This window comes from Microchirus variegatus (genome assembly GCF_963457635.1).
Source record: "Microchirus variegatus genome assembly, chromosome: 17".
Classification (NCBI taxonomy): Eukaryota; Metazoa; Chordata; class Actinopteri; order Pleuronectiformes; family Soleidae; genus Microchirus; species Microchirus variegatus.
This window is the reverse complement of record NC_139818.1, coordinates 20,645,075-20,659,099: the sequence shown is the minus strand read 5'-3', so window position 1 is coordinate 20,659,099 and position 14,025 is coordinate 20,645,075. Positions and strand designations below refer to the sequence as shown.

The 14,025-nt window shown below is 42.8% G+C and overlaps 1 protein-coding gene across 1 annotated transcript in view; it reads left to right on the top strand.

Moving 5' to 3' along the window:
• Positions 1–14,025, top strand: part of snx29 (sorting nexin 29) — a 127,064-nt gene that overhangs the window by 81,099 nt on the left and 31,940 nt on the right. Inside the window, exons 17-18 of the mRNA XM_083904118.1 lie at positions 1,695–1,750; positions 2,082–2,163. Of these exons, the coding sequence (XP_083760244.1) occupies positions 1,695–1,750; positions 2,082–2,163 (138 nt within the window). The remainder of the gene's footprint in view (positions 1–1,694; positions 1,751–2,081; positions 2,164–14,025) is intronic.

The window sequence follows — 14,025 nt, the reverse complement described above, 5'->3', positions numbered from 1 at the left end:
TCATTTGGTTACTCTCATCTGGTTTTCTCACCCCCTCCCCTCCCCGTCTTGCCTCTCCTCTCCATCACTCTGACTTTCGTCTCCGACTGATGCCGATTTACTTTGATTTCCATCTTCTCCCTGTTTGTTTTTGCGGCGGTCGCTCCGCTCATTTTTCCCTCTCCAGTCAACGGCTGCCAATACTGCTTAACTTCCATTGCTTTGTGTTTTGTCGCCTGTGCTGCTGCTGTTTTCATTTTTCTTTTGTACTGTCACGCCGCGGTCACATCTCGCTCCTTCTCTGCTCATGAACTTTTTGATTTGATGTCGATGTAAAATGATCCAAGGGTATTTCAGGCAAACCACTTCTCTTTTTTTTTTTGTTCCTACATGAGCAACAAACACGAACAGAATGCCCAACATATGGTGATGCTCCGGGGACACAAAGTCCAAACCCTAATCGTAAAAAAACAAAGTTTGAACACCTACAGGGACTTCAACTTTTTCCCTACGGTGGCACAAGTCCCACTTGGTTTAGAGTATTCAGTGTACTCAGGTTGTCCATGAATATAAATACACATCCATAAACACACACACTGTCCAAAGTGTCATAGAGTGGTGGTGATGGCAGCCTCAAGCTGAAGACAGGACCTCAGCTCTGCTCTCCTGGACCACTCACTATTTCTGATTTGTTTGTATCTTCTGATTGCTGCATGGCTTTAGCTCCCTGCCTTTCTATATAATTTTCTGTAACATTGTCATGTATGTGTGAGTGTCAGGATGTTTGTGTATATACTACATATGTGTCTGTGTGGCTGTAAACCTCATTTAAAGGTCCCGTATTATGCAAAATCAACCTTTTAATCATTTAAATCCTTATAGTTGGGACTCTGGAGGTCCTAACAGTCGACAAAGTGCGAAAAAAGATGACTCCCTCATGTTTTTGTGGTCCTCCTCAGTCTAAAAAACACGCAATGTTGACTTCCGCGCTCACTTGGACGTCACAATGCGCTAAATTCCTGGAATTGTTGTCCCGCGGAGCTCCTCTTTGTCCGTAAAACACGCAAGAGTGCTGGGGAGGGCAGCGGTATCAGAAAACCGGAAGTCCGCGAAAAGTTCTATTCTTGGCTCCACAGTGCAGCACAGAGTTCTATGCTATACATGACGGCAATGTGCCGGCTAGAGCCTGCAAATGATCACTTTTCCAAATGCTAACTGCTGTTAGCTCCCAGTAGCCTCTGTGGCTGATGTCATTTCCTGTCCCTTAAGTTTCGTTTTACTTATCTGGGCCATCGTCATGTGGTTCTTCAATGGACAACAAAAAAAGTGAAGCATCCTAAGCTTGAAGAACACTGTCACTTGTCTCTTTGTAGTTCTGAGGTCATATTCCCTTTACTCTCACCATCTTAGCTACATGCCTAACCCAGAACCTAACCCCAACTTAACCCTAATTCTACCCCTAACCCTCAAAAACCTTCATATGTTGGGAGGACCTACACACAACGTCAAAATGTCCCAAATAAACTGAAGAAAATCCTTAAATGGATCATGAACAGTGGTTTTCCAGGTGATTTAATCAGTTTTAAAAGGTTGTGAGGTAACAGTCACACTGGACACTGAGTGTATTTGTGTGTGTATGCATCGTCTGTCTTTTTTTGGTCGTTCTCGGCCACGACTCATTCAGCACTCTCTGTTTCTTTCTTATTTTTTTTTAGCTTCCAGGTGATTTAAGTCAGACGTCGGACGACCCCAGCTTGTCAGACTTTGAGACGTAAGGATATTTCTCTCACTCTTCCTCTGTTGCCCGGAGAGTTCCTCTTGTTTTGAATATCCTTGTAAAAAAAAAGTACTTGTTCCATTATTCTTTCCTAGATTTTAGAGCCAACAAAGCTCCTTCAACACAGTTTAATTTGTTTTTTTACTCCCTGTCCATGAGCAAAATGAGGTTTTTGAGGTGTTTTACTAGACTGAGCTGTAATTTGCTAGAGCTGTCCAAGCACGGTGCACACACAGTTATAATGGTAACGGTAATGATGATGATGATGATGATGATGATGATGACTCAGACGCTGAGGATGGTTTTGTTCTTTTGCGTCACTCAGGGCTCATCGCGCTCTCATCAACGTGTGGATCCCCTCTGTGTTCCTGCAGGGCCGAGCTGCCAACGCCTACCACGTCTATCAGGTACACTTGGCCGCGTTGACATCCCTCACAAAATTGCCAGGACACTCATGTTGAGTGGACACATGGTTGGAGATCTTTGCATCAAGGTTATGTTTTTTTGTCCAATTCCAAGTTCAGCAGCTTTCTCGGGGTAAAAACCCGCTTCCTCCCACAGTCCAAAGACACACGGGCTTGGGGTTATGTTAGGTTAGTGGCAGACGTTGTGTTTAAGGCACAAAAACCTAGAGTGATGACGTGGGGAAGCAGTGTGGGATCATGGGAATTGTTGTTTTGCCATGGAAGCTTCTTAAGAGTCATATAGATCCATTACCTTGAATAAAAATATAGATATTTATGGATTTAAAGAGTGTTGGACATGTTTAGGCTAATGTAAGTACACTACTCGACCAAATATACATCCTAGGTTTGGCTCACTTCAACATTGACCTTGGAAATGACTGTAAAATCTCTGGAAACGTTCTGGAGCGACTTTTTTGGATGTTTGTGTCACATATACAGACCCTCCGGACAATCTACAGAGAATATCCTGTCTTAAAGCAGATTATTTTGTCTCTATGTTACACTGACCTGTCCAAAAGGTTACCTGCTTCTTTCTCAATATCAACTGGTACTTTTGAAGTATGTTTCTGTAGAACACATTTAAAATACCTTTAACATTTTGGGCAATCTTACACATAACATATAAGGCTATATAATCTATGGTGAAAGTAACCCTCCTTACACAGTATAAACTGGTTCCAAAATGGTCCTCTCTTTTTTAGGTCTCATTGGAACTCAATGACTCCAGCTCAATGGTTTTTAACTGAAGTAGTGTTTCCTGAGCTCGGTGCCAGCTACTTATCTACGTCAGGTTGTGTAGGGAACTGGACTCAAGAGCAGCTTAACAAACCGAACCGCTGCGGCTCCTTGTATCTGTCGAGTTATCGAGCAAAGTGGTCAACGGTGGCTCGTTCCCTGTGCGACTGTTTTACCCGTGTCTGTCTGTCACATTAACAAGGTGTTACACCGCAGACATCCTCCCCTGTTTCCCTCCCTGTGAGACACACTCTCAGACAATTGGTCCCTTGGTTCAGCTTCTTGAGACACATGGACACAGACTTATTTATAAGAACTCAGTTGTGGGTCATGGTACAGACATAAATGTTCACTTTGTGGAATATACACACACACACAGAGCATTGCACGTTGAATTTCTTTAACACGCACACACATATTTAAATAAGCAAATCTGGCACCTAAAACCACTTAGCATTACAATTCTGTTCAGTTCAGTTTGGTATATCACACAATTATTTGTGTTTCCATTGCCAAAGATTAAGAAGCCCCTGTTTATAAGTCTGATGAACTGTGTTGTCATTCATTCAGTCCCAGAAACAAGCATCTGGTTTTCTGAAAAATAAAAACCTTTGATCGTGCTAAACCTATATACGATATAAGACTCAAACTCAATTAAATATTGTATAAAATTAGCCTTTTTTGGCTTTCTGGATCAGGAAATACAACAACTATTATAAAATTGACAGAACCTTTTTACATCCCAAAAAAACCCTCTAATATTTCATCAAAAGCAGCTTCAAATAGCTCCAGGGACTTTTCAGAAACTCGGTTATTCACAGTGACTCAAAATGCAATTGCGGTATCTGACAGGTGCTCGTTGGCACTAACCGTTGAACTGACGGTATATAATTTCTCATCAGCGATGACAGAATTCTTCCTTTTAACCCCTGAAAATGTACATTTCCTGGAAGGAAAGTCTGTACTTAAATGAAATACAAATTATGGTTTGCCTGAAAGAATGTCAAATGCCAATCTTTGGGCAACAATCGGCGTCCACCTGCAGTCTCGGGTCATAAATTCGCCTCCATCGTTGGACCTGAAACGTTGCGATGGTTTAGCCTGATTCCTCCCTCTCAGTAATGGTCTCGGTGAGTCTGCCGTCCAGCCCTGGAGTCGGTATAAAGCACAGCCCATCTGGTGCGTTGGATACTTTCTTTCCCAGAGCTATATCCGTCTAATGGCTCCCTCTGGAAGAACGCTTTTGTTCTTGGACAGGTGAATGGATGGCCAAGGTTACTGGAGTCAGTGTTGTTAAGGTGAGCTTGTTGCTGGTGATTGAATACTAAACCGAGTGCCTAAAGGACCCTGAGAGTATCATGAAGAGAGGGGCAGGGGTCTCTTTTTCGAAATACCCTCGAGCTGGTGTGCGTGGACGGACGCTCTTTTTCTCACTCGCTCGCACCCGTTTGCACACAAAAAAGTGAAAACAATGATGAGAGCGATGAGCTGTAGAGAAGCGAGAGAGGGAGCCCGGGCGAGTGAATGAGGTTTCTAAGTTAGGTCACAGCGACACTGTGGGTGAATATAAGCTCGCTAAAAGCTCTAAGCTGCTGCACTCGACCAGGGAGGAGAAGAGGCTGATCTAACCACCACCTCTCACACTGTGTGTTCCCTCTATGTCGGCGGTCTTCTCTTCTCCCCCTGCTGCACCACAACCTCTTTCTCTGTTACAGCCTCCCCTACTCTACTGTCTCCCTCCCCTCTGACAGATTGCATGGTATTATGGCAAGAGCTCGGAATGCCTGTACTCCATTATCTCTTTTTGTATTTTCTTCTGAGCCACTTTTCACTCCGAGCTCTCTCTCTGAAATGACTTCCATCTAAAGGCCTCGTGGATGGATGACAAGAGACGGACAGAGATTGGGAGTGAGAAGCTGATGGATTTGCTCCATTATCAGTTTTTTTTCTTCCCCTCTTTGTGGGACGCCGTGCCTCGTGCCTGTGGGCCCCCTCCATCCTTGTGCCTCTTTTCCCCCCTTCTGAACTCGTAATGAGAGAATTATACCGGCCGTGGCAAATCAGTGTCTCCCTCCCACACAATGCCAACAATAGAGGCTATTATGAGCGGAGGGAAGGAAGCATCATTTGCACGCCGCGAACCAACACAAGGAGTCATTTGGTGTGTGCAGCAGCGTCGGTGTTTTCATTACCTGTGTATTTTAGGCTGGCATTGTGGCGGCAAAAGAACATCGTTCAGAAGCTGACGGGAAAAACTCTTTTCCTTTTTTTTTTTTGTGCTGGCCTGTTATAGGTTATCAGGAGTTGAGTTCACAAGGTTTGCTGGGAACTAGAACAGGGCATTGTGATGTCATTTTAAATGGTGATCGTTTATAGTGTTTGTATAAATGGAAGGAGCGAGATATACAATACCGGGGTCACTTAGAAATTTCCTTATTTTTGAAGGAGAAGCACTTTTTTTCAATGAATATAACAGTAAATGAATCCTAAATACACTCTATGCATTGTTAATGTGGTAACGACTCACTAGCTGCAAACGTCTGGTTTTGAATGGAATATGTACATAGGTGTATAGAGGCCCATTTCCAGTGTTCTAATGGTACATTGTGTTTGCTAATCCCATTAAAAGGCTATTTGATGATTAGAAAACCCTTGAAAACCCTTGTGCAATGATGCTAGCACAGCACAGAAATTGTTATTTCTAATCTTGTCAATGTCTTGACTATATTTTCTATTCATTTTGCAACTCTTTTGATGAATAAATGTGTGGCTTTTAATGGAAAACACACAAAAAAATGTATAGGTGACCCCAAACTTTTGAACGGTAGTCTACTTGCGTTGCAGAGTTGTTGTGGACACTCCACAGCAGATTGAGAACAATAAGTCACAGGTTTTTGTATCATGCCTCCACCCAAATGACACACTTACAAGCAACTCGCATTACAAGCCAGACTCGATGTGAGTGCTTTTACTTTAAAATAGGACCATAAAGTGTGTGCGTCAATTTTTCCATACGTAGACGTCAAAGCGTCATTTAGACCCTGTGTTTTGCCTCATACAGTAGCTCATGGAAAATATAGTGGAGAGCTCTAATCTGACGTGTTGGATGTCAGAATAAATCAATAACGCATTCCCAAACGCATACACGCTGCTCAACTGTCCAGTTTGGCCCAGGCCACGCAAGAATCTGTGGAGTTCTTCTTGACTGTTCATCCGTCCAGTTGAAATCAGTCCATCAATCAAATATATCATTGTGGAAGAGACAACAAACAGCCAACAAAGGACATATAGTATAGTTCTCAGAATAAAAATAGATGAATTGCATCAGCCCTGAAACGCATTAACTTCCTAACATTACAACCTAAAATACTCTCAATTTGAGTCATTAAAGTGCAATTTCTAAGTGACAGACGGTGCTTATCAACATCCTTCCACCCGTGTATTGCTTGCAAAACACATATTTTAGGTGCCAAGTGCAAATCTAATTCATCGTGAAGTGTATGGAAATAGCATAATGTCAGTGTGCTGACAAGTAGCACCTCTGATCCACAACTCCCCGGCTGTTTTGCATATACACTTATTTTATACACTATATGCATATGTTCCAAATGAGAAATTCTCTTTGATCAGCAAAAAAAAAAAAGAAGAGCTCAGCGTCTAATTTCCACACATAGATGCTGCACTTGGTACTGTTTTAATTACGCTAAAGAGGCTCAATAACGTCTCCCGTAACTTTTCTCGCGCTCGTTCTCGTTCTTCACGCTCTCACGCAGCACCTTTTCGCGGCGCGCAACCTTTAACCGTCGTTGTTTGCATATTGGAAGAGTATCAGAGTGAGAGAGAGAGAGAGAGAGAGGGTCCTAATTAATAGCGGTTACATAAGCCGTCGTTGGCTTCCCCGTGCCTCTCAAAGCTTTTAATATGCACCATATGAAACCCCCATAAATCAGCTGCTCGATGAATAATTGAGACATCCTCTCTGACACTTCTTTCAGATGTGTGCCTCGCTGCTTGCTGTGGACTGCCCTGCTTCCTCCCGGGGGGGGGGGGAATACAATGTGGCAAATGTGTTAGCACCTCTAATTTAGCCTTTATATTAGCAACTGGGTATCAGCTGGGTTAACTGTGGAGACAGCGGAGCAGCTGAGGTGGTAAACTTTACTCAATCCCCAGTTTTTAGTCACTCTGTTTAGCCGAAGGCTAACTGTCTGCATGCCGATGTTGTGCTTTAACTTCAAATTAGATAGTACACCCATATGTATGGTATATGGTATACATTGGTTGGAGATCCTGCAAGAAAGTTAGCGCAGACTACAATTTGAATTCATAAGTCCCAAGCCCCTTTCTTCAGTCTTCAATTCAATTTTATTTGTATAGCGCCAAATCATAACATACAATATCTCAAGGCACTGTACATAGGCAACATCATGGAGACCAGAGAAACCCAACAATGAGCAAACACTAGGCATTAGTGGAGCGAAAAAACTCCCTTTTAACAGGAAGAAATCTCTGACGGAACCAGACTCAACGATGTGCAGCCATCTGCCTCGACGGGTTGGGGTGAAAGGAAAAATGGGGGACAGAGGGGAGGTGGGGGAGAGACATAAGAAAGACCAGGAGCAGATATACAACAATTGTATCAAGTCTTTCCTCTGAAGCTACGCCTCCAGATCCACAACGAACACAGATTCACGAGCATCGGTGGCTTCCCGTAGTTCTCTGGATACTTCAAACGCAGCAGCACCGATGTTCGTTCTAGTCTTGGATCTGCATCAGCCTTTTTCTTGGCAGTAGCTTCCCCAAAAAACGTCTTTCGTTTGCAACCAACACCTGTTGTTGGCACCTTTTTCTGTTGCTTCAACTGTCTTGTTGGATTTAGCAGGCTAGCATAAGCACTGGCGTTGTCTTCCGAGGATCTTTCACTTTGATTGACCGTTCACTATGATTGGATGGTGTTTTTTACAGGCCTGTCCGCTCCACAGGTGACTGACAATTTTCATTTTTGTGACAGTGCATTAAATAAAGAGGATTTTAAGCCCTACAGTTAAAAGAATGCTCCAGAAAATTATCTCCTACCGTACCTTTAATGCTTATATGTGTGCATTTATAGCGACGTGCACGATTACGTAAAGTAATCTGAACATTGGTTATGATAATGGCTGGTTTGTGACAGAGGGGGGGATAGCTGTGATGTTGATGACGGTAATGATGAATGTCTTTACGGTGATGATGATGTCGATAATTACAGTCGTTGTCGTGGACTTGCATCCATCAGTCATGGATTAAACACCCTTGGGAAGCCACAGAGAGGCTGCTTTATTTTACTGCCGCTCACTCTGGAACAGACACGGCGTAAAGTTGAGCATCGGTGTCACTGACATTACATTTCCGTTTCGGGCACTTAAATCATCGCTCTTATCCGCAAGCATCTCACACTGAGGGGAGGATGGTGTTTAATGTGTTGTTCAATGGCGTTTGAATTCGATGCATAGCTGTTGATGGACAGAGTCAGGGCTCAAGGGTATGACACTGCAAGAACCACCTGTACAGTCACAATAAACCCAAATGCAGGCAAAATAGAGCCCAAAAAGACTCTAAACACTTCTTATCTGAGCAGCCGTGGATGTGTCGGCCTTTTATGAGTCGAAGAAAGGTTTATTGTTGCCGTGATTTTACTCTGAGATGGTGAAAAGTGGCATCGATGATCTCGCGGTTGCTGCGTTTGCCGCGTGTTTGTGAGCGCACACGGAGAATACACACTCTGTGACTGTGCAAAGTAATAACATTTCTTCTTCTTCAGAGAAGTGTTTGCTCTTTCTTACCGTCTGACCTCATAAAAAGCAATCCACCAACATGCACTTGGCACTTGGCTGTTTTAGTAGCACAGAGGGATGGCACTCTAAATGGTTCATTGTATGCTATGCCTGAAGCACGTCCATGGTTCTTTAAACCCACGAACAAAAGATGCACTAAAAGTACTCTTTGATTGTGTGCAGTCACTATTATGCCTTGGTATAAACTTAGCCCTGGAAGCTTCAACAACCTGTTTTTTTCACGTCCTGCAATCCGGGGTTGAGGTGAAATCTCGCTGTGGCACTTCACCCGTGACTCACACGAGGAGTTTTTGTTACTTAGTAGAAGTTTCACGCACGTAGGGCTCAGCGTCAAACTTCAGTACCTTTGTGTTTTTGTCTGGGTATCGAAAAATCTGTCTTCATTTGATACCAAATGTTGGTACGTAGGGATTTAATCCCATCAGGGTGAGATCTTAGATTCTTATACTGCTCATGGTTGGCTGCCTCAAGCCATTCAAGCCAATAAATATGAGAGCATAAAGTTGTTCTGTGTTTCACTAGAAGAAGACGACCAGGTCTTCTGCTCGTGAGAGGTCTTGGTCTGTTTTTCCATCGTCTGGAGGGAGTGCGATGATCTCTGCCGTAGCCTCGAGACATCTGATCTCTTGCATGCAGTCCACGCGTCGAGATAGAGTCGACATATCGAGATTAAACTCAAAGTTGTACGACTATGTCTTCAACAGCGTTATATTATTTGTATGTATTGCGGCAGCGTTGCTGCTTTTGTTCGATTTAGCATTAGACGCAGAACAAAAGGACGTCGATTTGCTTCGGCTGAAGTGACGCCCGTTGCTTTGCGATGTCGCCAGATTCACGGCAGCTATGTTAATTTGCTGATTTCTTTGTGGACACTCGTTTAATCAGGCTGCAATTTCTCCATTTAGCTGTTCGTGTGTATAATTTAAAAGGAAACACGCTCGTCGAAAAGAATGCTTAGGCATCATCTGAATTTGCCTCTTGTCTTGATTGCCTTTACTTCCTCCTCCTCCTCCTCCTCCTCCTCCTCCTCCTTCTCTTCCAACAACATAACTCCTCTCCTTTGGCTCTTTCTCATCTGCATCCACTGGCTCCTTTAAGTGTATAATTCTGCAGGATGCCAGGAGCGGCAGAGCTCTAAAATAAACACCTTCACTGCAGTCAAGGTAGTAATCAGCCTCTCTGTCTGTCTATATGTTTTTCTCTTTGCATTGTAAGTGGTTATTTCAACAAGAATGAATGTTCTTTCTTACAACGCAACTTTACTCACATTCTTTAAATCCTTAGAAGTCTCCACTATTGTTGAAATGACTTTCCTACGACTCTCTTGCGTATTTTCACAGCAATAGCTGCATGACCTCTGGTGTCTATCGTAGAGATCATAACAAATGTGCAAAAAACACCCCACCTTTAAGTTTTCCTTTCACCCCAACCTGTCTAGGCAGATGAATGTGAATTTTTGGGTTTCGCTCTATAATATAGTAAAGTTTTATATACAGTGCCTTGAGATAATGTATGCCGTGATCTGGCGCTATACAAATGAATTAAATTGAAATTTAATATAATTAGCTTTAACTTCTGGGTTCAACCCCCTATCAAACCTCAGAGTGAGGAAGAACTCATAGCATGTTCAATGCTATGCGTTAGCCAGTGTGTTGTCTTTTGCTTTTTAATTCCATTCTGCACACTTTGTGACTAATGGATCTACTCATTGCCAACCTTTTGGCTGTGATTCTGCTTTATGACATCATCAAACCAGGCCTTCTGTTATTGTTTTGACCGAGGGACCCCCTTGCGGCAGAAATTACATACATCACCAGCCAATGAAAGCTGATTACTGTTGCTGTCATGTTGAGTAATTGAAGAAATTAATTAGATTCTGCTGGTGATCCAGACATGGCTCCCGATTTGGGATTCTTTTGAAAAAATAATGGTTAACCTAGGTTGAGATGGGAGAGCGTATCGACACTGTGGAGAACTTGGCACTGGTCTGCTCTCTCTAAAGTGATTTCTCTTCATCCTGTTGTTTCTTTCCTACTTCTTTCTGCTCTAATCAACACACTAAGGCATGTTGTTACATATCTGTTAACCAGAGGATAGGTGGAATTAGTTAGAACAGTTGAGCAGCAGATGGCGTTTTATTCATTGGGTGCTTTTTTTTTTTGCTTTTTTTTGATGATGATATAATACGTTTATTAAAAAAAAGAGAAAAGAAAAAAAAACTAGACAGCTATTTTGTGTTTGTTCCTGGCAGTGGCGTGGTCTTCCAACTGTGAAGTGAGCAAGAGGGCTCTCAGTGTGGCTCTCCTGTGGTGCTGGAAATGGGTTTCACACACTGTTTTTACCACAGTTAGCCTGGCTGTCAGATGTGGAAACAACAGATCAGAGTCTCCTCAAAGAGATGCAGCAGGGAGAGAGAGATACATGATTATCATCCGATCATTATCATCCGCGAGTCCCATTTCCACCTGCTTGTTGGAACAGCCGCGGGCTACAGATCCAGTACGATGTCAAACAAAGAGAATTCTCCAATTATACGTTCGCAGGTTTCCTCAGATCTTAATTTCTGGAGTTTCCTCTGCGCGTGGAAGGACTTTTCTCCTCAGGAAGCAGTCGTGCTGTGGCTGTTACTTTACTACTTCAAGTAGATTTCCATGTTCTCCAGGTTCTCCCCTCTCTTCACACAACACAAGTACAAACTTTGAATCATGCATTATCACTTGTACTAATGGAGATTTTAATAAATGAAAGTGCATTTTACATCTAAGCAGGCTGGGAAACCACAGGGCAAAGCTTTCGTCACCATCCAGGCATAGATAATGTCATTTGATAACTGCCATTTGACATCAGTCAGTGAAAATAAAAATTGCACTCAGTGGAGCTATAGCACATAAATACATCCCATCCTCAGCTAAAAGTGAGGTTTCTGCTCTGTGATGAATGGGTGCATGTCCATTCGCCCTGTTTTAAGCTGGTGTACCGTCAAAATTACCCAATAATGTCACTTGGAGACAAGTTGTGTCGCTCTTAAATGTCACCACTGATCTATAGGAGTCAGTCAAAGCTCATTGAAACACAGCACAAGTAACTGTTGTCTGCATCAAAGTTATGTTTTGAAACATTCTAAAGAATTATGACCTGTTTTAGAGGCTTAGAAAATGAGGACACTCTTCAGTCAGTATTTAAAACCCGCCTACAAAATACATTCAGACTTGTCTAGTCAGAATGTTTAATTTATTCTATTTTGTCATCCTGGACGGATATGAAAGGGCTCTTAATCATCAAACTCAATGAGATACAGATGTTTACCTTTTTCTTCAAGTTTATAATCCACAAGTTTGAGGGATGAAGCATTACACAGGCTTTACCTTTGGATCCAGTCATGTATTTCCTTCCTCATGTGCATCAGCCCGAACTCTCCTGTTATAATGAATTAATACAGCTGTCCACACGGGCTGCGTAACGGCTCGCTCTTGACCTTTCTATGACAACAGCTGTCTGAAAGTGAGTCATGATTGGTCTGGGGCGGGACTTGGATGCTCCCATCCTTGAACATTACATTTCATGGCATTAGTCATGAATGGGCCCTAGCGTCCCCGGGGAGTGCAGCAGTTCTCTGACCTCAACTCCATCCACGATTTGTCCTCGGGGGCGCTATAGAGCCCTGGTGCAAGGCATGGGTCCTATTGGGTTCATACATGTGTTCAGGTTTGGTCTCTCGTGTCACGTGTGAAGTTTCGAGGCGATCGGTCAGTGTATGGCCAAGTTATAGGGAACTTCCTGTTTTGTGGCAAATTCAACAAATTTCCGATAATTGCTATGGCCACACCCTTTTGAATGTGCAAAACCTTTTGCTAACTTTTTGTCTTTGATGTGTCTGGTACAAATTGTTGCATTTTTTGATGTCAGTTGAGTCGATAAACGCAGACTCAGGCGAGTGTGTTCATTTACGAAGTGTGCAAATCGCCAAGGTGGATGCCACATTCAAAATGGCCGACTTCATGTTGAGTTGAGGCCACGGTCCTAATTAATTTTTTTGTTCCTCTTGGGTTATTACAAGTTACCACCACGTTTCGTGAAATTTGGTGCAACTTAATTTTGGCTTGCTCCATCCACGTTTCTCCACATTAGGGGGTGCTATAGAGACCCTGGTGCAATGCACATGTCCAAGCACTGTGACAATATCGCATTTTCGCCACACCTGACCTCTATGCCAAGTTTCCAGAGTTTTTATGCACGTTAAACCCCTCAAAAATGACCGGAAAGCCACGGAATAATAATAATAATCTGAAGGAAAACAAGTGCCATGAGCCACTTTGGCCGCCCTAATTATCTGGGATATTTAAGCTTTAAGTAGTGGGAAGTGCACACGCACCATCCATCAACATAACAGTGATTACATGTTGGGCTCCGAGCACAGGGAGTGACCTCGGAGACCCACACACAAAACAAAACCGTGCCCAACTCACATTCATGGCAGTGAAGTCAGCCGAACATTTACCACAGACACAGAAAGACCCAACATCTCAAAGTGACATTTTACATCTCTTTTTTATTATTATTGTGTTTCCCGCATTTATGGGCCAATTGTTTTTTTTTGTCAAATATAGACGACATCTCTCTAGAGCAAAATCAGAAATTGAATTTGATTAGGGAATGTCATCCAAAATGTCAGCAGTAAACAAGCCAGTGAAGACAGCTCCTCGGAGACTGAAGACAGTGAGCACGTTTTTACCGTTTTTGTTCTAATGATGTGTTATATCACAGACGGAGAAATGAAATATCTCTCTGTGACTACATTAGATAGCATTGACCAAAAATTGCAATGCTGCTACTGTGTGAGACGTATCATTACGGAGATGGAGCAGCTGCTGCACCGTTATTTTTTCTTCCCTTGACCTTTCAATTCACTGCAATTTGGCGGCTTGGAGCTGAATGTAGTGTTAGCACCTGAAGTGCAGAGTCAAAGAAAAGTCACACGCGGCTTTTTTAGCATCCTATCGCACAGATGGATTCACTTTACATTGAGTCATGTGGGTCATATTATTATTATTATTATTCCTGGGATGTTTCCAGGTACTGACAACAGCCAAAAGCAGTCCACCGTTTTCCACAAGGTGCCTTTGAAACATGATTTTGAGACTCTTGTTCTTTTGTTAGCACTGAAGTGCTGTTCGGAGAGTTTATAGCTAATGCTATTGCTTTCAACTCTTTCAACCCTAGTTAAACAGTAAAA